Source organism: Pipra filicauda, unplaced genomic scaffold, assembly GCF_003945595.2.
Source record: "Pipra filicauda isolate LSUMZ 115617 unplaced genomic scaffold, ASM394559v2 scaffold460_size520110_pilon, whole genome shotgun sequence".
NCBI classification, from domain to species: Eukaryota; Metazoa; Chordata; class Aves; order Passeriformes; family Pipridae; genus Pipra; species Pipra filicauda.
This window is the reverse complement of record NW_024104599.1, coordinates 241,250-269,047: the sequence shown is the minus strand read 5'-3', so window position 1 is coordinate 269,047 and position 27,798 is coordinate 241,250. Positions and strand designations below refer to the sequence as shown.

General features: G+C 45.4%; 1 protein-coding gene across 3 annotated transcripts; it reads left to right on the top strand.

Moving 5' to 3' along the window:
* Positions 1-478: 478 nt before the first annotated feature.
* LOC113986238 (membrane cofactor protein-like) lies at positions 479-27,760 on the top strand. 3 transcript variants are annotated; one of them, XM_027717796.2, is made up of 12 exons: positions 479-698; positions 2,173-2,364; positions 2,575-2,671; positions 3,371-3,456; positions 3,813-4,019; positions 4,789-4,971; positions 5,931-6,110; positions 6,205-6,444; positions 6,775-6,801; positions 7,483-7,549; positions 9,076-9,181; positions 11,016-12,844. In XM_027717796.2, the coding sequence occupies exons 1-11, from the start codon at positions 497-499 to the stop codon at positions 9,164-9,166; spliced, it is 1,572 nt and encodes a 523-aa protein (XP_027573597.2). In that variant the 5' UTR covers positions 479-496; the 3' UTR covers positions 9,167-9,181; positions 11,016-12,844. The 3 variants fall into 3 exon arrangements, with proteins under 3 accessions (XP_027573597.2, XP_027573601.2, XP_027573599.2); XM_027717800.2 differs by lacking the exons at positions 9,076-9,181; positions 11,016-12,844 and adding an exon at positions 27,624-27,760 and having other exon boundaries at positions 482-698; XM_027717798.2 differs by lacking the exon at positions 9,076-9,181 and having other exon boundaries at positions 482-698.
* The last annotated feature ends 38 nt before the right edge of the window (positions 27,761-27,798 follow it).

Genomic DNA, 27,798 nt, shown 5'->3' with positions numbered 1-27,798 from the left:
CTCATCAGTAGGAAAGGAGAACTAATAAGTGGAACAGGCAGAAGCTGCATCCCTTAGTCAAGGACATCCTGGAACTAACAAGCTTTAAGGATGTAGTAAATCGAGATGTTGACGCGTGCTATGTAAACATAGCAAAACACTCGAGGTCCATGAATATAGTCCATAATTCCAAGGAACTATGCTCTATACTAAAAACCACGCCTTTTAATACTAAAAATCAGGCCACAGGTCAAACAGACCCTTCACCTGAGCATGCGGAGAGGCCGGACGGCATTACGTAATTTGTGTGGAAATTACTAAGTAATCACAACGGCGGGGCTGCGCTCGGGAAGCGACTCTGAATTTCCGCGCACAAATAACGGTGCGGAAGGCCCGGCGGGGCGCGCCGGACTCGTCGAACACCGCCCATAAGCGGGGCTGGGGTGAAATAAATAAAGCAGCGAGCGGTTCCCGCTGAGCCGCACGGCGGGGGACGGGCCCTCCTCTGAGGGCGATAATGGCGGGCGCGGCCATGGCGCTGAGGGCGGGGCGGGCCCGCGCATGCGCCCCAGCCCCGCGCTGCGTCTCGGGCGCTGTGAAAGAGCGGAGCGGGCGCTGCCGCGGCCCCGCCGCCGTCATGGGGCCGCCGCCGCCGCCGCTGCTGCTGCCGGTGCTGCAGGTTCTGGTGCTGTGGGGGCTCGGCGGAGCGCGGGCTGAGGGTGAGGAGCGGGTTGTCCCTGCCCCCGCGCTCGGGGGGTGCTGCGGGGAAGGGGCGCGCTGAGGGGCTGGTGCGTCGCGGAGCCCCCGCCCCGGGGGAGGGGGGAAAGGAGGGAGAGGGGTCGCGGTGTCCTCCCCGCTCCGGTCCCGGCGGTGCTGCGGGGTGAGGGAGCCCCAGAGGCTTTCTCGGGGAGGGACGAGGAAATGGCTTGTGGTGGCGGTGGAACCACGAGGTTTTGGGCGGTGTTGTGGGGGGCGGGGGGGGAGTTGAATCTTCGAACGGTTTGCGTGGGAAGGGACCTTATAAAGATCATCCCGTTCCACCCCCTGCCATGGGCAGGGACACCTTCCACTAGCCCAGGTGGCTCCAAGCGCCGTCCAACCTGGCCTGGGACACTGCCAGGGATGGGGCAGCCACAGCTTCTCTGGGCAACCTGTGCCAGGGCCTCCCCACCCTCCCAGGGAAGGATTTGTCCCTAATATCCAATCTAAACCTGCTCTCTGTCAGTTGGAGGCCATTCCTTCTCGTCCTGTCACTCCACGCCACTGTAAACAGTCCCTCTCCAGCTCTCTTGGAGCCCCTTTCAGGTACTGAAAAGGGCGAAGGAGGGGAAGGTGGTGCTGCAGAAACGTTTGGTGCTAATGGGACGCTGAGCTTGAGGTTTGGTAAATCTCTCTTTTCCGGTTTGGCCAATTTCTAAACAATAATAGAAATAGATCGGGAAAGATTGATAGTTGTCAAAGAGGTGCTGGTCTCTGTGTTTAAGTCTTGCAGATCCATGTAGTCTGGTGATTCATATAGAGGGTCTTGAATGCGTTTCTTTGAGTCCTTTTGTGTGGAGGAGTTTAATTTCTTCAGCTTTAGGAGTTGGACTTCAATGATCCTCATGGGTCCCTTCCAGCTGAGGATATTTTGTGATTCTAACCAACCCCAGAATGTCCCTGGGTCTGTAGGTCTCTGTTGGATTGTGCAGCTGATTTTAAAACTCTGCTTTATGCTCCTTAGACTTGCTCTCCTTTTTCCTGTGAAAACTACATGACATATTTTCATAACATATTTTCACTATCAGCTATTTGAGTGGGGCTGGCTGGTTTGTTTTTCCTCCAGCAAGCTAAATAAGCATTTCACTGCCGATGGGTTTACAGTGAGTTAAGTTGTGTATTTAACTTAAAAGAAAAAAAGGCAGACAAAAAATAAGATCTGGAAGGAAATGCATTGTCTGGGTAGAACACTGAAGGACCTGGGAAAACAATAAGTACTAGTACAGAGTTGAAAATTTGGATGCAACTAAAATCTAAATTAAAATTTGAAACTAGTTAAATATAAAAATATCTCTGGCTCTTAAGAATGTCACCTCTTGGATTTACCAGTAAATCCTTAAACCCCCTGGAATTCCCCTGGCTTCTGTGCTGTTACACCTCGGTGTGTTTCTCTTGTTGCTAAGGTTGTGTATTCCCTTTTCCTCCCTCTCCCAGACGCGTGTGATATTCCAGCCAGGCTGCAATACGCAGAGCTGGAGGACAAGTTCAGAGGAATAGAGAGTTTTCCTGTTGGAAGTCAAGTCTCCTTCGTCTGCCGGCCGGGATATATGAAAATCCCTGGAAAATCCTTAACTGTCACGTGTGGTCCTGACTTACAGTGGTCACCCCAAGAGCAGTTCTGTACAGGTAATTGTGTGCTTTTTTTGGTACCGTTTTCCTTTTTCCCTTTGATATTTAACAACTTTATTTGTTTTGCAAGTTAGAATTAGTATTTTGCAATGTTATAAACAACGCTTTGGAAAACACTGATGTTGGTAAGGGCAGTATATGCCAAAGACTTTGTATATATAATTAGAGGTATACATTTTTCCTTTCTTTTTTCCCCCACTCTCCCAGAGAGAAGATGTAAGCACCCAGGAGAATTAGCAAATGGTGTTGTTGATGTGACAGATCTTACATTTGGTTCAACTGCTACTTTTTCTTGTCGAGAAGGGTAAGTATTTTGGTGAAGTTAATCCATTTCTTTTTTTTGGTGTGTTTACACCAGATCTGAACCAAACCCAAATTTTCTATGCAGGCTCCATTCCAGTTCTGATTTGAAATCTGAATTCTACCTGGAGCAAATGAACTTGGAGCTAAATTTAGCTTGATTCATGGCTTAAGTGCTGTTTGCATCAACCTTCAGCTTTTTAGGGAGATTCTGCAGAGTGAAAAGTAGAGTGTTACCTCTAATGACTTTCTTCTAGTGCTCCTGTGGCAGAGGGAATAAATATATACTCATCACCCTTCATTGTTGTTTTGAACAATGGCCCATTTGTTTGTGTATAGCAAATTAAGCCAGGAGTACTAAACTCTCCAATGTTTTTCCTCTCTCTCCTTTAGTATTAGTAACTTCAGGGAATTAGTGTCACATCTTAAAATGTGACTTCCATCAGTTTCTTTAGTGATGTCTGTTTGCTTCTGTTTTGTTTTCAGAGTTGTTTGTTTTTGTTTCTGATTGCTTCTGTTTTGTTTTCAAAGTGAGACCGTTAGCAAAATAAACAAACGAAGATACTTTTCTCCTTACAACAAAACCTTGGTGTGTTATGTCCCCATAACCACGGAACAGAATTGTATAAACCAGTTTTTTAGAGGCTTGTTGGAGAAATGAGAGATTTAAGTTTAACCTCTTTAAAAATGTTTACCTCTCTAGATACAGATTATTTGGAAACCAGCAGGTTACCTGTGTAATTAGGAATGAAGGTGTTGATTGGGATCGTGAGATGCCTTTCTGTGAAGGTGAGTAAATCACTGCTTAATTTTCTATTCAGGTGGTGGTAGTTCATTTAAAAACAGCTATGCTATAAACCTTCCAGTCTAAGAAATGATGGTAAAATAGGAGTGTTTGGGGGGGGGATTGTAACTATTTGGGATGTGCCTGAAGGATGACCACTGAAAAATACCAGTTATGGTAATTATATCAAATTCAACCTCGTGTTGTAATTGAGATTCTCAGCTACAACTGTAGCTTGCCTTAGAGCAGCTATGTCAGATTTTAAGTGAAATTCCTTGGAAATCAAGGCTTGCTGTTTCTGAGGTGAACGAGCTGACACACCCAGCGTTCTCTCTGAGTGAGCTGTGTGCTTGGTTTCCAGTGATTCCCTGTGATCCCCCTCCCAGCATCGCCAACGGGCACCACACGGAGGCTGCCAACTACGTGTATCAGACTGCAGTGAGCTACTCCTGTGATGATGTCCCAGCAGGCTCAGATCCCTTCTCCCTCATCGGCTCAGATACCATTTTCTGCACATCTGATGAACACTCAAATGGAGTTTGGAGTGGGCCACCTCCACAATGCAGAGGTTGCTGGGATTTTTAATTTTTTAATATGTATATTTGTTACGATCTCTGTCCCTTTTTTCGAAGCAGGGTGTGGTGGGGAATGGACCCTCCCTATAGAAAAGGAGAAGCAAATCCTCTGGTACTAAGTTTTACACAGTTTCATTGGAGATCAGGTTAGCAGGGTGGATACTGATTGCTTATGACACAGAACATGGCTAAAATTTAAGTTAAAACTTCAAAAATACATGTATGACTATGTTGTTGGTAGAAGTGACAAGGCCAAAGTGGAGGAACTGAGAGACCATAAAGCCTGGGTAGCTGAAGAAAAACTATGTAAAGAGCAAGGATGTGGAGGCTAGATTAGGAATAGTAAAAAGCTAAGGGAGCATCCTCTTCCTGAAAACACAGCTACTAGGGAAGTGCAGGAATAAATGCAAAGCCCAGCAAGCACAGAGTCAGATGTAGGAAGAAATTCCAGGTGCATGTTGTCATTTGAACCCTAATCAATATAATTTGTTTTCTGAAATCCTGCCACTGTGCAGGTGTGTGTCTTTTGGAAGTGGAACATTATGATGTCAGTTATTACAATTTCTTATTTGACTGTAGTGTTACAACTCAATAGCTCAAACCAGGGACCTTCTCCACCTTTAAGAAAATAACATTGTTATAAAACCCCTCCAAAACAACTTGAGGATTGGGACATTTGCAAGTAGGGACAGGGTGTTGTGTTTGTTGCTACGTTTGTGTTAACAAATGTTTCAGAGCTGTTTTTCTTTTGTCTCTTTTCAGTGGTCAAATGTGATAACCCAAGAGTTAAAAATGGGTACAAAATATCTGGATTTGGGCCTTCCTATACTTACAAGGACTCGGTCCAGTTTGTGTGTGATCCAGGCTATTACATGGTTGGAGAAGATATAATTTCCTGTGCAGAAGATAACACTTGGTCTCCTCCAATACCAACCTGTGAGAAAAGTAAGTCTTTCTGTAAAATTCCAACTTGTCTTGGGTGTTGAGAGTGTTGTGAGCCTTGTCTTAGCTAAAATTTCAAATCACAACACTGTAGGTGTAAATCAGAAGCTGAGGAAGTTGATGGGGAGCCATCTGTGGGTGACATTTTAGGTGTTTGAGGGGCTCTTAACTCCGAAGAGTTTTTGGCTGAGAGTGAGTTGAGTGACAGACATGGTAGAACTTGTGACATGGACGTGCTGTGATTGACTGTGGCGTTTGTTCTGGTGATTTTGAGGGTAAATAGAGGGGAAAATATGTGTTTCTGAATTCTGATAGAAAGAACTAGGAGTGTGCACAATAAAGAAACCTGTAGGATCCTGCAGTAATCCAAATCTCTGTGTTTGATGTAGCTTTAATCTCTTACTTTCCAGGCATCTCGTGGGTGTTTAGCACATTGTTAGATTTTTGACCAGGCAAATTCCTAAGTCAGGACTATTTTGCAGGGCTGGGAACATGGCAGAGGTGTTTCTGAACCTTTCTCCTCCCTCTTTGTGCTAGAGGAGAAGGGGACATGGTTGTACAGTACAGCAAGAGAATTTTTTACACGCATAGTTTAATAATGAGCTCACAAGAGCGAGAAGTGCTTTGGAGAGTGTGTTTGAGTGTTCTGTAATGAATGAGTCTGATAAGGCACCTGGAAATGATTCTAGAGCTTACAAAACTAATCAACCAATATGGATTTCAGAGCTACCACATCATAAAATTGCATTACCTTAATGAATACCTACAGTGATGTTTCTTTAACTCTTCTAAAGGAAATATTTATACTTAAAATTTCAGTCAAGTTAAACTCCTCAGATATGCTGAGCTGTTCTTCTCACACAAAGGCAAGGTGTATTTGTGGAGTGAGTTGATGAGTTATGAAATATTTCAAGTTTATTATCACTAAGCTTGTTTTTAAATTCACGTGTTAATTCCTGCAGATGTATGTGGTGCTCCAGAGGTCACAAACGGAGCTGTGGTTCCACTGAAATCTGTCTATAATGAAGGAGAGTCTGTTAAAATAAAGTGCAATGCTCGCTGCTCTTTTCCTGATGGCACCAAGGAGGTGACAGTGGCTTGTCAGGGACAGAAGACATGGAGTTATTTTCCAAAGTGTAGATGTGAGTAAAAGTCATACTTGGTAAAATTAGTGACAAGTTTCAAATATCTGCTGCAGTAATATGGCTTTTCTTTGTTTCCCTGTTTTCTTTCCAGGTGGGCCTGAAAGTCCTGGTTCCACTCCAGGCATAAGTCCTGGTTCTATTCCAGGCATAAGTTCTGGTTCCACTCCAGTCATAAATTTTGGTAGAGTAGTTGTGGGACAAAAGCCTTCCTATGTTGTGGGGGATTGTATTACCATTGAGTGCTACGCAGGGTACACGTTACAAGGCGAAGCTGAAATTCGGTATATGGGAGGAAACCAGTGGTCTCCTGGAGTGCCAACCTGCCAGCTGAGTAAGTATGAACTGCAAGGACTTCCACTGAAAGCACCTGTGACAGAAGCTTTGCTGCTTAAGAATTTCTCCCTCTTATATTCGGGAGAAATAATTGAACGCGACCTCCTCCTTTATTTTGGCATGAAAAAAAATAGAGCTTGCTAAAATCAGTTGAAAACAGAAATGTTTTAAGTTAAGTAGATGTTGTGATGTAAACTGACCTGCTTCAAAGATTGTGTTGACAAGCATGCTTGATCTGCTTGGAGTAGCTTTGTGAATGTTTTTATAATAATGTTTGAATAAGAAGCACACGTGTTCCTCTTGTGATACTGATTCCCTCTGTTTTTAGGTGGATATGTCATAGCCTGCATCTGTGGTAAGTATTTTCTGAAACCTGAACAAGAGACAATGTTGATTGTATTTTTTTTTATGTGGAAATTTTATTTTTGATCCCAGTCGCCTGTGACTGCAGTAGAATGATTTTGGAGTTTTGGTTAAGGCTGCATACTTCAAGAAAAGTTAAGATTGCTAAGCAATTACAGTTTAATTTAATGTAAATGTGTATTTTTTTCGTGTTTGTGAGGTCAGATTTACTTGATCTCTTTGATAAACTTCAGAGCTTGTGTTTACTGGAAGTGTTGAGTAAATTACTCTGCCATTGAACAGAAGTGTATAGTCCGTCTTCTGTCATTGAGTTTGTTACCCAGTTTTGTATAAACTTGTAAGAAGTTTTGTTAGGGGGTTGTCATCATTCCTGATTTGTCTTTTCCTGTTTTAATGTTACTGAACTGGTGGGGTTTTGCCATCTTGGTGGTCATTGTTCTTGAGCTGATTTAAGAATCTTGAGTAAAGCATCAAATACTTCATTTACGTGGCTTATTTAATAAATAAGTTGGGCTGGGGATTTATTTGAGGGGGTGGGGATGCTGTAAACCTGTGGTTGAAAACAATGCTATTTCTGCAAAACTTTTTGATGCTTTTGTTGTGAACTAGAGATGATCTTTATCACTCTAAAGCTTTTTTTTTGTTATTTTTTTTTTTTTAATTCTTCCTGAAGTGCTTGTGGTGATCGTGGTGCTCCTGGCAGCCTTCTGGGCCTATAAGAAATTCTTTTCACAGAATGGGTGAGTAAGCTTCCTTTTTTATTACTGTTATTATTGCAAATTTCCAGATGACTGAGCAAAAGCTGTGCTGACATGTGTGAGTTTCTTGAGCTTTATCTGCCCTTTCTTGTTCAAATGCCTGATTTGTGTGTGAGCTTCTCACAGCAGCTGATGGAAGCTAAAGCCTAACAATATATTTGACTTTTGTTTTTGTATCTGTTGTTCAGCTAAGCTGCTAATTAACACTTGCACTGATTTCAGGGATGGAAAAACCTTGTTCTTAAGCTTGTGTTTGGCATATTTACACCTGCCAAGGGAAGTACTTTTGTTATCTGCTAAAAACATGTCAAGTTTACCTTTTAAAACCAGGGCTAGTGTTGGTTGTGTGGGCTTGTGCTACTGGAAGGTTTTCAGGTTTTTTTTTCCTCCTGCAGCAGCAGTGTTGGTGTCCCTGTGTTAAAGACTTGCAAAATGAACTGTAAATGTTAGATTCATACATAAGTAAGTGTCCTTCTGTTTTTGATGAGACATAAAGGGTGTTTTGAACTTTTATCTTCAAAACAGCTGGGTTTTATGTGTGCTTTTTCATGGTGGGGTGGCAGGAGATTTAAATGCCTCTTTGTGCATTACTTCTTGCTGTAATGCCTGATTTTTGTCTTCTTGAAAGAAACCCGTTTTGTTGGAGAAACAGTTTGTAACGTGCAAAACACTGAAAATTCAAGCAAGTTAGGTGGTGCACATGGATTGTTAGGATAAGCATCTCATAAAAACTGGGTGATCTTTTAACAAAATCTCTTGGAATTTACCTGGAGCACATGGGAGCCAAGACAGGGATGCTTTAAATAAAGTAAATCAGAGGAGATATTCCCGTGGTTCATATTTGTAGTGAAGTACACCCAGAGGACTTGGGAGAACCCTGAAGGCAGTTGATGTGCAGTGAGGTTTTAGCCTTAGTACCTCCTACATGGGCAGCACAGGATCATTCCAGGGGCCAGGGTGACACAGTACCCGTGTGCTGCTGAGGAATTTAAGGCTTTTGAGCCATTCCTTCTCATCCATGACTTGGATATCCTGCAGTCTGGGCCAAAGAAGGGTCCATGGGAGCTCAGAGCATTAGGGCAGCACTTTCTGTCTTCATCCGTGGAGAGACTTCTCAGGGTGTAGAGAGCAGGAGGGATCTAAAGCAACGTCATAAAAAATTAAAAGAATGTTATATTTCTGAATATTTTGCAGCAGTTTTAAAACCTTATTGTGCTTAGTGCTTTCCTTTATCCTTTTCTCTGTGAACATCTGACTGTTAAACCTCTTCCTTGTCTGGAAACCCTGATCTAATCTCCTTTTATTAAGGCCTCTGTCTCCCTGTTTAGTTTTCCGAGTTCCTGACGTAGCTGAGCCTTTGTGAACTGTTGTGCTTCCACCCCCTACTTGCTGGTTCGTGGTCTTCAAATGGCAGCAAATCTTTCCTTGCCCTCTCTCATATGTGTTTAATCTGCCAGTTTTATGGGACATTCAATTAGAATTGAAATTTTTCCCCTTCTGCTGTTCAGCTCGTACACAGTTGATGAGAGTTGCAAGGAAACATGTATTTTAAAAACTAAGGCCCCAGCTGAGATGGAAGACACTGAATACATGAATTAATTGACTCTTTAAAAGGTATACACTTTCCACTTCATTTGGACTTTTGCAGCGAAGCTTAAGTATCTTTTTATTGGGGTTTACTTGGAATTTAAGAAGTGTGGAATTTGTGAACCTTGGCTTCCTATAGGAAAGAATATTATAACCTTTCACTCATTTTGGGAGAATAGGGTACAATACATAAAGAATTATCATTCAGTAGTGTAAACAGTAGCTTCCAGTGATTGCATATCACATTTCTTAGTGTTGTCTTTGAAGAATGAATAACACAGTAGAATGTTTGCACCCATTTCAATAATGTGGATTCCAGTGCTGTTACTTTTCTTAACTAATAGTATAATTCCCTATGATTAAAAGACAGTTGAAGCTGGAAGCCACCCTTGGACACTAAAATTCTAAAGGTATTTAAAATTTGCATCCCTTCAGAGCAAACCAGATCCCATGTCTCTCAGAATTATTGATTCACCTGCATTTTCTCTTTCTTAGGAGTAAAATATAAATAAATGAAGGTTCTAACAAGATCTTCTTTTTAAACCTTCTTACAAAAAGGTGATTTCTTTCTCAGAGTTCTGTAGCCCTAAAAAGGGATCAAAATATAGTTGCTTATTTGCAACTAATTTCTTCTGTTTTTTAACCTAGTGCTTAGTGCAGTAGTGAGTGATGATGGTTGGGATTGCACTTGGGGTGGGGTCAAATGTGCTCTTTCAAAATCTGGCTCTTCAAACCTTGTTCCAACAGAGCAGATTTAAGACAGGACAACTTAGTTTGATTAATATTTGTCAATATTTTGTCATGACAACTTAAGAGAGTTGGCACTACAAATACTTTCTTAAAATATTATCTTCTTTTGTGTCCCTTTTCTCCATTGCACAAGTTCTTAGAAGGTGATGGGTGGTTGTGTCTCTTACTCAAACTTAATGCCAAGGTCTGTTTTTTATTGACTTGTAAAGAACAGGTGATTTTTCAGTATTTTTGATAAGTTTTGAGATGGCATATATAAAGATTAAGCTTGGAGGTACTCCCAAAATAATGTATGGATTAAAGAATATCATCTTTACCTCTGAAGAAAGATGTTTCTAATTAAGATAGGATTAGTTTCCTCAGTTAGTTGGGCTTATTTTTGGAGAGGATAAAAAGGAATCAAGAGATAGAGTTCTTCATTTGAATCTTACCTGTACTTGTGATAATAATAAGAGAAATTATTTCACATACTGGTCTGGTATGTGAAAACACTGTTAATTCTGAATTTTTCTTATGTAGAACTCCTTAGAGACTTGGAATAATAGTACAGAGGTTTGGTGTGGGGTGGTTGTTTCTTTTGGTAAAGCAAAACAGGAGTTATTCACGATCTTGAAACATATATAAGAATGTTATTTTGAATTGTAATTCTTGTGTGTTTAAGTATTATAAATTTGCTGTTGGTAGACCACAAAATCAAAATTCTCACAAACTGATAGTTTCTGCTTAGAAAGTATGTACTAAATAACAAACTGAATTGAAAATGAATGCCAAGGGGTGCACCTGATGTGGTGTCCAGATCAGTGAGGAATCCTCTGACTGTTCTGTTGTTAGTTTTTGACAATACTCAGGCATGGTCTGTTCATCACTTGAAATGATCTGTTTGGATCAAACGCTTTTCTACTCCTTGGGTCGTTCTTAACACCTTAGCAGAGAATGAAGCAAAAATCTCTTCAGTCCAGCAGCTGCTTAGTAAGGAGAGGACAAATAATGACTTAGTTTCGTGACTTTACCTGTTGATTTAATGACAAACCTAAGGCTGTGCTTTCAGTGTAAAATGTAAAACCTATTTAAATGTGAAAATCTCTGATTTGACTTGTTTTTTTGTTTGTAGGAAACGCGACAGCACTCCATGTACTGCCGAATATAAGATGTGTAAAGCATGAATGACCTTTCTGGGGGGGTGGGAGGGGATTTGCAGTGGAATATCCCTGCCAGAAATGGAAAACAGTTGCACTTGCATTGAGTAGACGAGTACCTTGTGCTGTGTCTTGTCCTGCTGGTTAAATGTAGGAGGAGATGGTTAATGGGGTAAAAAGTGTGTCTGCAGTTGTATAGACAGATATTCTGTTTTTCCTCCTGGCCTGCTGTCTTTCCTCATGGCTGTAGCATCCAAGAGTGTCTGTCTGCAGGAGTCAGTGCTACCTCTTTGCTTACAGAAGACTGTCCAGTATTCTCTGTTCTTTTATGGTTCTGCTCACCAAAACTGTGTCCTCCTGCTCCTCCTTTTTCTGTGGCTGAGCTGGCATAAATGTTGTCCCTTGTATTGTTATTGTTATTATTATTATTATTTTCCATGAGAGATCGGTGTCATTGAAGGCTGTGTCTTTTTGAAACTATCATAGGTCAGATCTCATATGCTCTACCTCTTTGTTTGTCAGTTGATTTCTGTGTATCTAACTAATTAAAGTGTGCCTTTAAATCAGAGCTTTATAGCTTTTCCTTTGCTTTTAAGAAGGAAAAAAGCCATATATATTTCAAACTCTTTGATATAATCCTGCAAAGGCCACAGTGGATTTATTATAGTAGAAAACTGGAGGTTTCTGTAGCAAAGACATTTCCTGCCTTTGAATTTGTTGGCCTGTTCTAGAAGTTACCTAATTAAAGGTACTGCTGAGAAATCAGTGGTACCATCTCCTGTCCTGAGCACAGTGTAGGTCCCTTAGTGGGCTCGATTTTTATTGAGTCTTGATGTCAGTTCTGGAGATACTTTGCTGCTTTTCAGGATAGAAAGGATGCTGTGTGGACCCACCTTCCTTGCTTTTTTCCTTGAAATCATAGATTCCACATTCCAAATCTCTGTATACAGTGATGTTAATCAAGCTCTATAATGAAGGATTTATCATCGTGCCCCTGTTCAGAAACAGAAGCCTTTCCCTGTCAGACTCCCTTTTCATGTTAAAGGAAAAAAAAAGCAGTTTAATGCTGGGAGTGCAGGACTGGATGTGCTGGCAGTGGTGGTAGATGAGGTCTCTCTTTAGCTCCTTAGCACAATTTTTTAGTCCAGACTGTGACTCCAGGAGTTGGCAAACACTCCAGTGTTCGCCATGAGTCGAGACTCGTTGCTGCTTCTAATTCCTTATCAAAACCAAAAGCCTAATTAGGAACAGGTTTTAACTTCCTGAATCTCACTGTCAACCTACAGGCAGCTTCTAAGAACCAATTCTCCCAGAAAAAAAAACCAAATTGCCTCACTTCACATGCCTGGGGCAGCATTGAAACCGTTCTGGCTTGTCTCTGGTGGCTTGGCACTGCTCCACTGTCATCAACTGATTGTTGGAGCAACAGAGAACTGTTTGGGGCTTTTTAGGGCTTTTTGGGACAATCCCAGCGGTTGCATTGTTAGAGCTCATAATAGCCTGTGGTTTTTACAAAGGGCTTTTGGCTCCACAGGATGACTTGCTGTTCACGGGCTGGTTGACATCTTAGTTTGAGAATTGTTTGTAAACACCGGGTGGTGTGACTGGGGGGTTGAGTGTGGGGGTCACAAGCTCAGCTCGCTTGGTGTGGCATCTGCAAACGTGCTAAAAACGCGCTGAAAATGCACTTAAAGCTGAGCTGGAATCACTGTAAAAATTGGCCTTATTTTGACACTTCTTTCCGGATGTAAAGACTTAGTAATGCCTTGTAATATTGCAAATAAAAATGTTAAATTATTTAGCAGTAAGTGTTTGTCTTTCATTCGTCATGTGCTGAGCAGCTCTTTTCCCGTTATTATTAAGATGATTTTTCCTGTAACGAACTTTTATTAGATGGGAACTGTCGAGATGGAAATTTGCAGTTTGTGCACAGAATTACTCAATGGTAGTGTAGAGAATGTGATTTGATTTGCTGAGCAGCCTTTTGGGATTTTCTTTTAGAATCGCAGAGAATTCCCCAGAACCTCCAAAACTTTACTGTGTTCATTCCTGAAAAACTTGGCAAAAGCTTGATGGAGAAGAGGCAGCTTATCCTGTGGTTGTTCTGATGGAACACTTGGGTCAGGAGCAAAGCCCAGTGAGTGTTTTGGCACTTTTGTCCAGTGTGTGACAGATGCAATCCTTAGGGAATATAGATTAGGTGGTTTTAAGTGACATTTTAAATAGAATGTGATTATTAATTGCATGAGTTTCACACTTAAAATGTACTTAATTTTCTTGGCAAAGCAATGTGTGGAGTCAGCTGCCTTGCAGAATGAAGCCTTTCAGAGGGTGAAATAGAAAAAGTAACTAATATGCCATATTTTTTTTCCAATTTGTGGTTGTGATACTCAAAATGAGTTGGTGTGGACTGCAAATGATGCCAGACTGCAGAACTTTACATTATGAATTTTGGGGATTTCAGTGAGCATTGGTGGGATAAGCAGCTGCTTGGCAAGTTTTCCAGTGGAAGGTGTCCCTCCTGCCCATGGCAGGGGGTGGAATGAGATGAGCTTTAAGTCCCTTCAAACCTAAACCATTCTGTGATCCTATGAGTTTGACTTAAACACTACAAATTATTTTGCCCCAATTGTCATGAATTCTGCACCATTCTTCCTCAAACTCAGTCCCACATGAATTATTTCATTTTTGGCTCTGGAACTGATAATCAGAGTCCTGAACACACAAACTCTGCGCCGAGGGAAGAGGCTGCATGGAATAAAAATGTGGTGTTGCCATCTACTGGTAACACAGTGGGAGTCACAAAACAGGTACAGGGTTACCTGGTTTAGTGTTAAATCATGTGAAGTGTCAGTGCTTGGTGGCTTAAAAACAGTGTAAATTAAACCCTGCCCGTGGCAGGAGGTTGGAACAAGGTGATTTTTAAGGTCCTTTTCAAGTCAAACCATTCTATGAATCTAAATACTCACTTCTCAGGGCGGTGAAAATGGAGCTGGGGACTGAAATGAAGAGACTTGCAGCACTTGGGTATTGTCCAGCAGGGAAACAGGTGATCTGTCTACCTCAGACAGAGCCCAGTAACATAAAGCACACAATTTTATTTAAGAGGAAAAAAAAAAAATCTGCGTAAAGAACAGGTTAAGGCAAACAAATCTCACGTGGAATAGAAGTGGTTGGAAGGTTGGGTGGCTGTGCTGTCACACCTGGGCCCTGGCTTGCTGGAGGTGGAGAATCTTAGTTAAATGTTTGAAGAGATGCTTTGCTCTCTTCTGGAAGCATCCCTCCTGACTCGAACGGGGTGCTGAGTGTCCTCCTGTTGTGCAGGATGCTCGGCCCGTGGGTGTAACTTCAGAGAACAGCGAACCACACGTGTTTGTGAGGCCAGGTCGGGCTTTGGATGGTGTTTATTTATGGCTTGGGGGCTGGGGGAATGAAGTTTTCCTTTAGTGTTGCTTTTCCCCCTACATCATAACCGATTTCAAATGGTGCTAGACAAAAACTGAGACTCTGAACACCAAGAGAAATCGGTCAGCCTGTGTAAGAGACGTTTTCCTGGCTCAGAGAAGGATCCTCTTGGAGATGACAACTATGGATTCTTTACAGATGGCTATTCAGAGCTCTGATCAAAGGCTTCATCCACACAGCGAGCGTCTTTTCTGGGTGTAATGACATGTTGGACAACGGGGAGGTCAAGCAAAGAGAGTTCAGCTTTGTTCTGGTGGTTGGGATGAAGGGGTGGAGAAGTGAAACATCGCTAGAAGTTACCAGCAACATATTTAAAAATAATTCTGGCAGAAGGAGTGGGTTCTGCGTGTGACATGACCAGGAGGCCGTAGCAGGGGTTGGAACAAGGTGATCTTTAAGGTCCTTTCCAACCCAAACCAGTCTGTGATTCTGTGGTTGCTGAAGGCACTTTTGTGTTTCTATTATTGAGGGGAATTTCTGTGTGTGCAGAGCAAGTCTCTGGGAGCTGTGGAATGAGAATTCTATGGAGGTAGAGTCCCCAAGCGCAGAGTGGAAATGCATTTGCTCTAAGGTAGTGAATTAAATGTTATTGCTAGAGATTGTATAATAAATGGACTCTGCCTGTCGAGATGCAAGAAGTACCACGTTGGTTTTCATGCAATTTCCAGATCACTCTACTCTGGACAACTTGAACTCATATCCATTGTTTATTAAGTAGAAGTACATTAGAAGGAGGCTGTTCTGTTGTGGCCCTGGCTTGGGAGGGTGTACAGGGGTTGTAGAAGTGTCTAGAAATCAGATGATGTTACAGAGTGGATGGCTGGCAAAAAAATAACCTTTGGAGAGAGGGCTGGTTTAAGGAGCAGAGGCTGTTGGTGAAGTGAGCAGCTGCTTGGTCTCTTCCCACGCTGTAATTCTTGCTCCTAGAACACTGATTTCAAATGGTGCTAGATACAAAGTGGGAAAATCTAAGCCACCATGTGAAACCAGCTTCCAGAGGAAGACACATCTTGTGCATGGCTGCAGGCTGAGGGAGAAAATCCTTCATCTCCACCGTACCTAGAGAAAAATTCATTTATTTAATTTGATTAGACAGCAAGATGGTTAACTTTGGGTTAATTTCTTTATGGACACACATTTATTTGGTATCTTGTGAATGGCTGAGGCTGGAGGAGAAGTTAAAGGTGATGAAGAAACCCCCCAGCCTGGCAAGTGACTGTTGTTTCCTTTCCTAGCCAGGTGGAATGCAGTGAAATTCTTACCAGCAATAGTAGTACAGGTTTCATTTCTTTGTAGTGATGGGGTGTGGGGGGGAAGTTTGTGTTGTTACAGAAACACTTTTTTCATGCCATTGCAGATGAAACCAGGCTATAAACCTCATTCTGTCCACTGTTTTATCACTTACTGATCTCAGCATCATCAGAGAGGGCAAGGGCACATCAGATGCTTTTTGTGACAAGGAGAGGAAATGGGACTGTCCTGATGGAACTTCCTCTGTCAGCTGTCTCATGTGGCCTCTGAGTTCTTTAAATAAGCAAGAGCTTGGCAGATTTTTCTGAGACAACTTTTAAATTCTGCAGGGACAGTGAAAATAAGTGGGATTGAAACTGCTTTGAGTGTGGGTCAGAACAAAAAAGGAGGGTTCGTAAATCTGACTGTAAATGGTTCAGTGAAAGTTGCTGAGGAAGGAGGAGGGTCTGCAAATGAGTGGCTGATGGTTCCTGGAGCTGGAATAGGTGTGAGCAGTGGTGTCCATGTCTCAGTGCAGAGGGAATGGATGGAGTGTCCCAAAGCCTGTGAACACACACGTGCATAATTCGGGAGCTGCCAAACCCCGGCCACCACGTGTGACCTGGGCTGGTGCAGAAGCTGATGGAAAATGGAATCAAGCATGGCAGAACTGGAGTTGAGTGTTTCACTCATGGATGCCCTGGGGTTTTGGCAACACCTTGGATTAATTTTGTCACCACATCCAAAAAATCTGCTCCGGTGCCTCCATCCTAATGCACACTCACAGGCAGCAGAGGAAAGGCTCAGAGAAAGGAGATGTCCTTCCAAGAAAGAGGGGTGGAGGAAGGGGAAAGAGCTGTACTAGATTACTGTGTCTGGATATTTGCTGTAGTTTCTAAATCCATTATCTGGGGCAGCAGGGTGAAAGACAAGTGGAAAGCAGGTTCCCTCCCCAGTGTCTGTCGTGCTGGCACAGTTATTTATGAGGCACCCTCTATTATCAGGCGAGATTTACTCCTGAAAAGCTGGACCAAGAGTTGCTGCTGCTGAAAGGTTGCAGCACAGATCACACAATCACCACAGCATCTTTGAGAAACAGGTTCAAAGTGAGGTTTGCTTTGGTTTTTATCCTGTCTCAGTAGTAAGCATTAAAAAGAAATCTTTACCAGGGTTTTCAAAAATAGTTGGAGGAAATGTCACTTAGTTCTGTGCTGCTGAAAACAGGAGCTTCTGTCAAATTATGAGACAGGGACTGAACACCTATGCCCACCTTCCCCTTTCCAAAGGAGACTAACCTTTCCAGAAATACCATGCAGCAGTTAAAGACCAATAGCTCATTTATTATTTACAGTTTTGATAAAACCAGGTTTCAGTTCAGCATAATTAAGATGCTGCTGGCCTTCCTCCAGGCTACCTGAAGTTTCTCCTGTTGCCTTAACGAGCTCCCCAGAAGGTGTCAGCCCATTTTGCCAAGGTGCAGGTACACATTTTGGAAAGGGTACATCTGTGTATGTTCTCCTTCCAAAGCTAACAGCATGTTTGGGCAGGCAGCAGGCAGAGAGGAGGAGAAAAAGAGCAGTTCAGGATGCTGTGATACACAGCACCTGACTGGGAATATGTGCATGTGCAGGGAAATGGAATCACAGGATGCTTTACTTGGAAGGGACTTTAAACCTCACCTCGTTCCACCCCCTGCCATGGGCAGGGACACCTCCCACTAGCCCAGGTTGTTCCAAACCCTGTCCAACCTGGCCTTGGACACTTGCAGGGATGGGGCAGCCCCAGCTTCTCTGGGCAACCTGTGCCAGGGTCTCCCCACCCTCCCAGGGAAGAAAATAAACCAGGACTTGTCTCAGACATTCACTGGGTGTGTTGTACACAGGGACACACGTGTGGAGACAAGCCAGTGCTGTCAGTTGACTTTATCAGAGTGGTCTGGGGTTTTCAATAAATAGTAGTAGGAAAAGTACAATACTATGATTCTGGGTTTTCCCTCCTTTTCAGATGTTTTGGTAGCAGGGCTGTTCTTTCAGAGGAATATCTCAAAGCCTTTCATGGATTTCACGCTGTTTTACACATCTGTAGGACACAAAGGCAGAAAGGGAATCCCTGCCTTCCCCGTGAAAGGGAACTTCTTTTCTAGCCTAAGACCTTTAGTCTGCAGGAACAAGGCAAGCCTGGATGTCACTGACTTGATTTTTCACAACCTACACCTTTTAGATAAAGGCATTTCTGGTCTTTTACAGTGAGCCAAACCAATCTCTGCATGACCCTGTGTGCACCATAAATTTTTTCCTCCCCTTTTCAAATCACGGGGTGAAACTTGTGGTTCATCAGACTCTGGTCTCCCCTGGAGAGAAATATTCCTGTTTCACATGGAGAAAGTCTGAGCTTGATGCATCATCCTCCCAGTGAAGGAATGAGTCAGCCCAAGGCCAGGTGCAGGACAGAGGGGTGTGACAGTACAAGTGGTGACCTGTAAGGGGAATTGAAATGAGTGAACTTCTAAGGTTTCAAAAAAGCTTCCTGAGCCCGGGGGAGCGTGTAACTGCATCTGTGTTGCTGCTGCGTGGGTCAGGTATGGACAGATGTGCCTGAACTTGCAGTCTGAGCCAGGCCTAAGTGTGTAACTCCCTGTGGGTCCCCAGCACTGAGCTGGGCTCAGGAAAGGCAGTGATGCTCATGACTAGAAATTCCTCTGGAGACGCTGCAAAAACATGTACTTCTGTTGTGAGTTTAAAGCATGATGGAGATTCTTTTTCCTTAATTAGGACCACAATAAAAGCTCTGCATTACAGTCATGAGTTGAACATAGCCTATTCCTTTAGTCCTACTATTGCAGCCTTACAACTGTAGTGTAAATCGATTTAAAAGCCAGACACTTTGGGTCTGCAAACCCCTCCAAAACCCCAAGGCAAGCTGAACACTGGACTGGGACATGCTGGGGGTAAAAGCCTGTGGAGCCTTGTGTCCCATTTAACTCTGAGCAATGGGACAGTCGGGTCTGCTTGACATTTGAGTCACTAATTTCAATTCCTATTGAAGGGAATCTGTCAGAGCACTCACCAGCATTTGTCTGTGCTGAACTGTCAGAAAGCTGCCCACCCTTCTGATCCATCTTTTTAAAATGGTTCATGGGTTTGGGGTGAGGATTTTTCTTTGCTTGTTGGCTTTTCCAGATAATTTCGGGCAGGTCAGGTGGTGAGGAGTGTCTGTGATGGCTGAAATTTGGCTGTGATGAGGTCTGAGAGGTGCAGCTTAGCCCTGAAGGCCCACTAGTGTGAGGTTAACTCTTGCTGCTCTGACTGAGGTGATAGAGCTCATTCCCAGCATGGGTTTGGTGCCAGCCAAGATTTTCCAATGCTGAGCCACGTCTGGCAGTTGGCATTGACAGACAGGAATTAGGGTGTTGGATGCAGCAAACCTCATTTTGAGGGTGAGATAATTGAACACACTGACCCAGGCACTCTGGGTGATGTGATGGACAACACCAGCCTTCATTTTAAGGCTCTGCCCTGCTGATCCACACTTTCTGTGGTGCTTGGGTCTAAAAAGGAGGCTAAAAAACAGTGCAAGAGACCTTCAATTTTTAGATTACAGATCTTTTGGAGAAACTTGGAGATGGCTCATAGCAGAGCAACATCACTAAAATAATGAGGATTTATTTATAAGATTTATTTATAAGACCTGTTGTGTTTTTAAATCTCAGACCTTTGGTTCAGACTCTTAGCTATACATAATATTTATTTGCTATTGCTTGTCCCAGAGCTGTTCTGAACTGGAGGGAGCAATTTTAGCATGGTGATCATTCTGGGTGTGCTTAGATATTAGTGCTGCAGTTCCTAATCTCGTGATTCCCCTCTGCTCATCTGAAATGGCTTTGACTTTTCTGGAGTCATAGTTTTGCTCCACCTTTCCTAGGGAAACCCACAGCCTGTTTGGAGGGCACAGGAGCTGCTGAACCTCTGGATCCTGGGTAGGATTTCAGATTTCACAAGGAACAATGAGGTAAAACCAGGCAAACTCACACAGGGGAAGAAAAGCATTGCCCTTACGTGGCTGAGGTCAGGGAAGAGCAGTAGGGAAGTACAGCCATGAAAACTCATCAAATTTAGCCCTACACAGCTTGACTGAGCAGCACATTGCAAAACTAACTACACTCAAAGAAATGATCCTCCTAAGGAGCTGAAACCAGAAAAGCCATTTTCTATTCCGAACTTCTGTACCTAAGCATCACCTTAGAATATAAAGTATTGATTGCAGGGCTTGAGAGCAGTCACAGGGAGATGATTGCTGTGATTTGTATAGTCAGTTCAGGAACATGGTGTTCCCCTGAGGCCACCATTCCAGCTCCTTTAGGTAATGTCAAGGGAAGTCATATTTTTCTTTTGTGTCGTTCAAGAAACAAAAGAATGTCCTGTGCCCAGTGAGGAGCATAAGGAGACAAATACTGCCAGATGTTCACTGAAGTATAACCTGCCTTTAAACCAGATATTTGAAGACAAGCCTTTAGTTTAACACTATCTGCAGTAAAAGGACCTGGCAAAACATCCAGAGAAAAGCATTGACCAAACCCCTGACTGACTCCCCCGAGCTGCTGGTTTGTACCTGTTCCCAGGATTTCCAGCACTCTATCACTTAAATTTCACTGTTATGTTTGAGAATGTTTAAGAAACATTTGAGCTCTACAGCCAAATCCAAACCCTGTGGCTGCTGCTGGACTTCTGTGCACCACCACCATGAGTGTTTGTGTGGGGAGCTGAAGAGATGTGCTCAACTCAGAAATAGCTCTATTCCTTGGAAAGCTGGAGGGCTGAATCACACTGTGTTGGCTCAGTTTTTAGCAGACAAGCCATCAGATATGCCTCCCTGTAGGCGCAGAGTCGTCACTGGCATCAGGATTAGCAGCCAGGTTTTTACCTTTGGAAACCAGGGAATAATGATGCAGAAGGCTAAAGTTGATTGTAAGGAGGCTGCCCAGGGCTGGGGGCTTGGAGAGGTGGGTTGACAACACTGGGAGCAGGAAGGGTCTGGTCATGTCCCTGCTTGGCCTGCTCTGGTCCGTCTGTTCAAAAGGAGCCAGCTAACGTGCCCCCAAATTGAACTTTGGGGACTGAATAAGTTATTTTGCTCAGAGGCATTAACCACTCCACTGCTGCCTGTGAAGCTGAGACAAGCAGAGCCAGCCCTAAGCATATCCACGGCCGATGTTGTCCTGAGTCCACTGAAAATACGAGTGACAAACAGTGGAGAAATAGGAACACTGGAGAAAAATGTGGACACCTGGGAAGGGACAGGACAGCTCCTGAGCTGAGGCACCTGAACCTGAAAGCACCAGAGAGACACCACTGGCTTGACACACTGGGGAACTTAAGAGAACCTGCAGAGTCCACCTGCTAACGAGCACAGAAATGCAAATATACACAGACACTTTTTTTTTTTCTGGAGCAGAATGTATCTCCTTAAACACACGCCACTGCTGATTCCCAGCAGTCCAGAGGAAGTCTTGGGGGAAAAGGGGATGAGGGAACTAGTGCAAAGTTTTTGAAGTCCTGGAGGAAAAGCGGATGAGGGAACTAATGCAAAGTTTTTGCAGTTAGCACAAGAAGCAAATTACAGATATGGATTTTAAAATGCTTCAGAGACACGGGATTTTTTTTGGAGCTACAGTTTTGGACTCAGTAGTCCACTACTGCAGTAATGCTAATTATCAAGCCTCCCCTTCAAGTTCAGGATTCAAGCACTGCCACAGATGCAAGAAAAGTGGATTGGGAGTTCCTGAACCAACTGGTTGCTGACCATGAGTCAGGGGAATGACCTTGCAGCAGGCAGCTCGCCGTGCCGCTCTCGGAGCCGTGCCAGTATAAACGGCGCTGGCATCTCTGAGTGCTGGTGGAACCATTTTGTGAGATTGAGATTCCAACTTGGCCTTTCCTGCTGCTGCCTTTGCACTGAAACGTTTGGGTGGGTGAGAATGGGCCAGAGTGGTCCCTTCTCATTTTTGTGACGAGGGCATCTTCACAACCTGGGCTTGGGACCATCTGTATCTATAGGCAGATGTATAGAGGATATGGACAACTATCTCTTGCCTACGTACTTGTCCATTAACATCAGCATTACAGATATTTACCAAATTAAATCTTACCCTCCCCCCACAGCCACACCCATATTAAACTGTAAGAAAACCCCGTGATTAAGTTTTAAAAAACATACACGGCACCACTGAATTTTCTGGATGTGATTTGTGAGAGGAGCGAGGGTAGAATACTTGGCATTTGGTCATTTTAATTAATCTTCCCAAATAAGAAAAACATTTGCTTGTAGACTTTAAGCTTCTCACAGCATCAGGAAAGCTCCTGACACCGAGCCCAACGCTGTATTTGTATAACATGGAAATGAACAGCAGCAGCAGCAGCAGCAGAGCTGCAGGCTCCGAGTCTACTCTGCGAGCTACAAAATGGCCAGGGGTGCTGTTGTGTTCATCCGAATTCCTTCGCCATTTGGGGCTGTGAAATAGGTGGATCCAATACCCCTGACCCTTCAGGTATGGTTTGAACCTGTAACAGCAATACTAAATTAATGTTTCTAACCATATTCAAGCTTGTGCCCTCATCAGCCCGACTCCCTAAAGCACAGGCAGGAACCAACAGCAAAATTCGTCTGCGTCACAGATGTAACATGACCATCGGCAAAACAAGTGCAAGGGGGAGATCGTGGCTGTCTCGTCACTCACAGAGCCTTCCTCCACTAGAAAAGAATAGGATGGCGATGCTTTTAAGTTTATATCGTGAGCATTTGCAATCCTGAACTTCCTCGCCCGAATTTTGCGGCCCTTGGAACGGTCAGAGCGCCCAAGAAAATCGCGTGTGTTTTGTCGGCGAGGGCCGGCGCGTTAACGAACGCTGCGTCAGTGCTGCACCAGGGCCGAGGCACGGAGCAAACCCCACTGCCCAGAGCAAGGAAACCCAGGCTCGGAAAAATGAATCAGCTTACACAATGGCACACGCACAAGTGTCAGAGGGAGGAAGAAATCACAGCTTTCCCAAGTCCTTTTGAGGCAATATGCCGAAAATGCTTATGGAACAGTTAAGCCACGTACAGCTCGCAGTGACAGTGCCACCCCTGTGCACACAATCGCTGCTGTCCTACAGAAATATGCCATGTCCCCTTCTTAGCCTTGTTTCTTGCCAGTCCCACAGATTTACCTGCTGACAGTAACCTCAATTCCTGAGTAATGAGATTTACAGCTGAAGTTTAACATTGAAATAACTCCTCGTTTATCTGTGTCTCCTTACCCTCCCTGTGTTCAGTCTCAGTTAAACTAATTGTGGCAAAAAGATGGTGGCAAAGGGAATTAAATCAGATACATCCCTGCACTGAACACTGAACCAGCTGCCAGTGGCACCTCCTTTAAAGCACTGAGAAATGTCATGAAGTAGCACTAGCTTTACAAATTACGGGGTCCTCCACCCCACAACTGTGACGGGGAAAACCACAAAGAGTTGTCCATGCAGCCAACACTCAGGAAAAGAGACTCAACCCACCCGTCTTCCACGCAACCAAGCAATCGGGGCTTAGTCCAGCTCCTGGCTGTACAGAATTCCCTCCACAGCTGCCTCGGACTGTTCCTGCATGTGTGTGTATTTATGCCTGTCTGTCTCACTGCAGGGACCACCGTCGTCGCTGCTATTCCTGTTGTTCCCCTGCTCTGCGGATCTGGCGCTGCAGGAGGCAAGGATGCTCCAAGGGAGCCAGCTACAGCCAGCGAAGGCTCAGTGAGTCAGGAGGGGTTGTGACGACTGCAGCAAGAGTCTGAAATTCCCTATGGAATCTGGCAGAAGAGGAGGGGAAGGAAGAAAGGTGGTGATGGGGAAGAAAAGTGGGGAGTGGCACGTACTGCCTGTCCTGTTCTTCCCTCCCCGTTCCTACCGCCGCAGTGCCGTTGGAAATGGCGTCCTCCCCTCCGCGGAACTGCGCAAACGGACGGAATCCACGAGAAAACCGCAGCGCCTGCGGCCTGCGCCACCAAACCCCCAAAACTCGGTTGAGGCGAGGGTACGGTGCAAGTAGAGCCCTTCTCTCTTTCCCTCAGAGCACCGTGCAGGGGACAGGCTACAGCTGAAGTGATGGAGACGGCGGACGCGCTGTGTCTGAGCCGGTTCTGAGCCCAGCGGTTGTTGCTAAACAACCAGCCCTGACGCTTGAGATGTCAACGAGTGAGTAATATAGATTAAACGCTTATGCTATCACATCCTTAAACTTGTTTAAGCCTCGGGATGATGAAAAGCTGTGGAATAATGTTCCCTGCCATATGAGAAAGCAAAGTTACCACTCCACTGCATAATCGGGAGACTTCCTCGGCCAGAAGGACCAAGCTCAAGGCTGGTTGTGTCCTCAGCACTTCCAGGCAGAGCTGCCATCTTCATTGCTGGTCACTTTAAGAAGAGAGGTGAAAAAATAGTGTTGTAAATGGTTAAGAGGAAAAATGTTCTCCCCTTTATTTCCTCGTCCTCTCTCTGGAGCTGCTCTCTGCCCTCAGTCTCCCGTTCATCCTTACCCAGTCCTTCCCAGTCCTTGGGTCCTTGATTTCTAACGCTGTCATTTCCTTTGCAAACCTTTACAGACCCATCACCGAGGGCAGTCCTCGGCTCTCCCTGGTGTTACCGAGCCTGTGGCAAACTCACCCTTGTGCAAACGAAAGCCGAGTTTGGGCAAGAGTCATTTTCGCTTCTTTAACTGTTCCCACGACATAATTTCCAGGTGCAATTCCTGCCCCAAGCCATTACAGTCCTGCTAACACTCAACCACCGTATAAGGGAGAAGAAGGCAAGGAGAAAAGCCCTGAAGCCCAGCGCTTTCCCCTCCGCCGTGGGTTGCAGCTCTGACACGTCATCGTCGCGACCGGACGGCGGAACGACACCTCAGGGAGCACCCCTGGATGTGAGGGCTGGCACCCACCACCCCGAGGAGTCACCGGCTCCTGTCTGCCCGTGCCCAAGGGACACCTGGAATCCCAGGATATGAGGTGGGCAGTGAGCGGGCAGTGAGCAGCGGGCAGGGAGTGGTGGGCAGGGAGAAGGGAGTGAGCGGCAGGCAGGGAGCAGAGAGCAGGCAGTGGTGGGCAGTGGGCAGGGAGTGCGTAGTGGGCAGAGAGCAGCAGGCAGGCAGCAGGCAGCAGTAGGCAGAGGGCAGTGAGTAGGGGGTAAGCAGGGAGCTGCAGGCAGGGAGTAGGCAAAGTGGACAGTAAGCAGGGAGCAGGCAGGGAGCAGGCAGAGCAGGCAGTGGTGGGCAGGGAGCGGGCAGTGGTGGGCAGGGAGCAGGCAGAGTGGGCAGCGGGCAGGGGACAGGCAGTGGGCAGGGAGCAGGCAGGGCACGGGCAGCTGCCGGTACTTTGAAGCAAGTGAAATCAGCGTCGGGGTTTGACACCCAGCCCTCGGCCAATCCGGGAGGGCTTTTCACCTGCCATCACCTCCTCCGCCAATGGCGCGGCGGCTCCGGGCCCAGAGCCCTCCCCGGCCAATGGGGAGCCGGCTCCGGCACTTAGTTAATGATGCAGCAGTACAGGGAAGACTATCACATGTGAGCTGGCCGCCTGCCAGCATGGAGACACCGAGAGAGCAAGGTAAACAACTTTCCAACGCCAAAATGATGACATTTAATCCCTAAATGCTCGCTTCCCGTCTCGACTCATCTTTAACCCCTTTCAGCTGGTGTGGAAGCGTCTGGAAGGCACCGTCTACCTGTCCCCCCCAGTGCTTTTAAAAACTGGACGACATGCCCTGCAATGATCACTGCGTCACCGTTTGCCACTTTCTGAACTACGCAGTGACAAACCTCCGAGCTCGGAATCGCAGGGCGCCTGTTAACCCCTCCACCAAACCCTCGCCAGCATGCCAGCCCTCAGGGAGACGGGGGAGAATAAAAAGCCCAAACAAACCAGGCAAACAGCAGTCTTTGCAAAGTTGTCATCTCTCCCCCACGACTACTACCCTCCTCTGCAGTACAGCAATGCCGGCAGGAGTGACATTAGTGCAACCTGTGCCATCGTTCCATTGAGAAAACAGCTCTGACGCAGAACAGAGCAACCATACCCAGCCAAAATAATAACACAGGCACTTCGGGACCCGAACTTAGGGACGCCGGGGGAGAGGGACGCCCTGCAAACAAATAAAATCCGTGGCTGCAGCTCCAGCCCCATCCTGATCAAAGGGTACGTACGTGAGAGAGGCGAACCGGACCGAAGAGCTGTGCCCGTGCACCATCTGCGCAGTCCTCAGCCCTCCGCTCGCTGTGGAGCGCCGCAGAATAGAAGGTTCCAGAAATTTCCTTTCCGTTAACCCTTTCGGTGTCTGCCCACTCTCCCTCCCCGCGGGATTAAGCGCGCCGGGTCTCCAGCATCGTCAATGGGCGAAGCCTCCTACGCCAACCGAGCCCGAGTACGACGTCTAAATGGCAGTGGATGGTGGCAGGAGCCCAGCCCGAGGTGTTGGTGATACTTCTCTTTCTGGAGCCCTCTCTGCCTCTCTTGCTGCCTCTCTCCCCTCTTGCTGCAGCAGGGCTGTTGCTGGTAGACCTATCGACGGAGCTTGCTCTCTCACTCTCTCGCTGAGCTCTGTGACGCAGCTCTAAATTCTCCAGCCTGCTCCCTGTGTTATAAGAGCGGAACTGCAGCTTTCCAGGGAGCCCGTGCCAGCGGTGCCAGGGCCAGGCAGACCGGAGGGAGCGTCGCTCCTGGACTCTGCACCTTTTTTTGGCAATTATTCTGTTGCTCACCTCTGTTTCTGTGCTGCCTCCACGGCTCTCAGCCTCGCATCTCCTTCTCTGCTTCTGAGTCATACTTACCAGGTTAACTCTTTTAGGATTGGTAGTCAGCAATACAAATCTCGAGCGAGAGCAGCTGAAACCACAGCCAACTTTGTGGTGGTTTCTGCTTTAAAAAACCAAAGCAAATCTTCTTGGCTCTAAAAAACAAAAACACACACACACACACGCACGCACACACACGTTCCAGTAGAGAGTTAGTGCTTTTTGATTAACTGTTTCGGTGACAGGAACCATTACTTGACTTCCTAAAATAAAATATTTTAGGCCTACGTCCTGCAAACCCTCAGCAGGCAGATACCCCGAAGCACAAGGCAGCTTAGAAGGAACTGCTGCTGTGAGTAAACACAGGTCTTCTGGGCAGGAGGCTACTGCTGGCCCCACAAGACCCTGCTCTGCTGGCCACAAGACATTGCTCTGAATGTGGTTCAGCTGCTGGGCAGATGCGTGGTGTGAGATAAGGTACTGGAAGTGCCATAACGCTATAGGATCTTCTTAATCTGAGCGGTATTAATAAGTGTTATCACACACACAGATTCAAAACGCTCAGCGTAGGCAGGGGAACTAATAACTGCGTTCCTGGAGTCACCAGAATCCAATAATCCCCGACAAAGACAGTCCACAGGCAGCTCTGTATTTCAGCACAGCAGGCGTCGCCAGGCAAGAAACATCTTGCAGCTGAGCACTCTCTCCTTGCCTCTGCCCCCCAAATCCCTCACATTAACTCCGGTGCCTCCGGTCGGGCTCAGCGCCAGGCAGGGGGGGCAGAGCTCTCCCGGTTTGTAGCCTCAAAACTGGAAAAGTGTGGAGGAGGATCCACGGTAGGTACAGCTCCTGGGAATCAAAGGAGCTAATGGAGAGGCAGCACCGTGTGAGGGAGTTCATGTGTCAGTCTGTGCACACAAAAGAGCCAGGCAGCAAGTCCATTGGAAAACACAGAATCCAGGGAGAGATCCCTGTTCCACACCTACATCTGCCATTTTAATTCCGACTTCAGAGCCGGCTGCGAGCGTTGGGTTTTTCACTACAACCAAAGCTGAAATAACCACTATTTTTTCCCTTTGCAGCGTCTGAAGAGCCTGAGCTATTTTGGGATTTGTCTGTACTACACTGAAAATGACACCTGTTACGCACAGACACAAATGAGAAGAATTACAAGCTCCTGGTTTCTCAGATATGATTCTGCAGAAAATGGAACGGGATCCTGCGACCTGGGAGAGCAGCACAGGCTCCGCTGTGGGG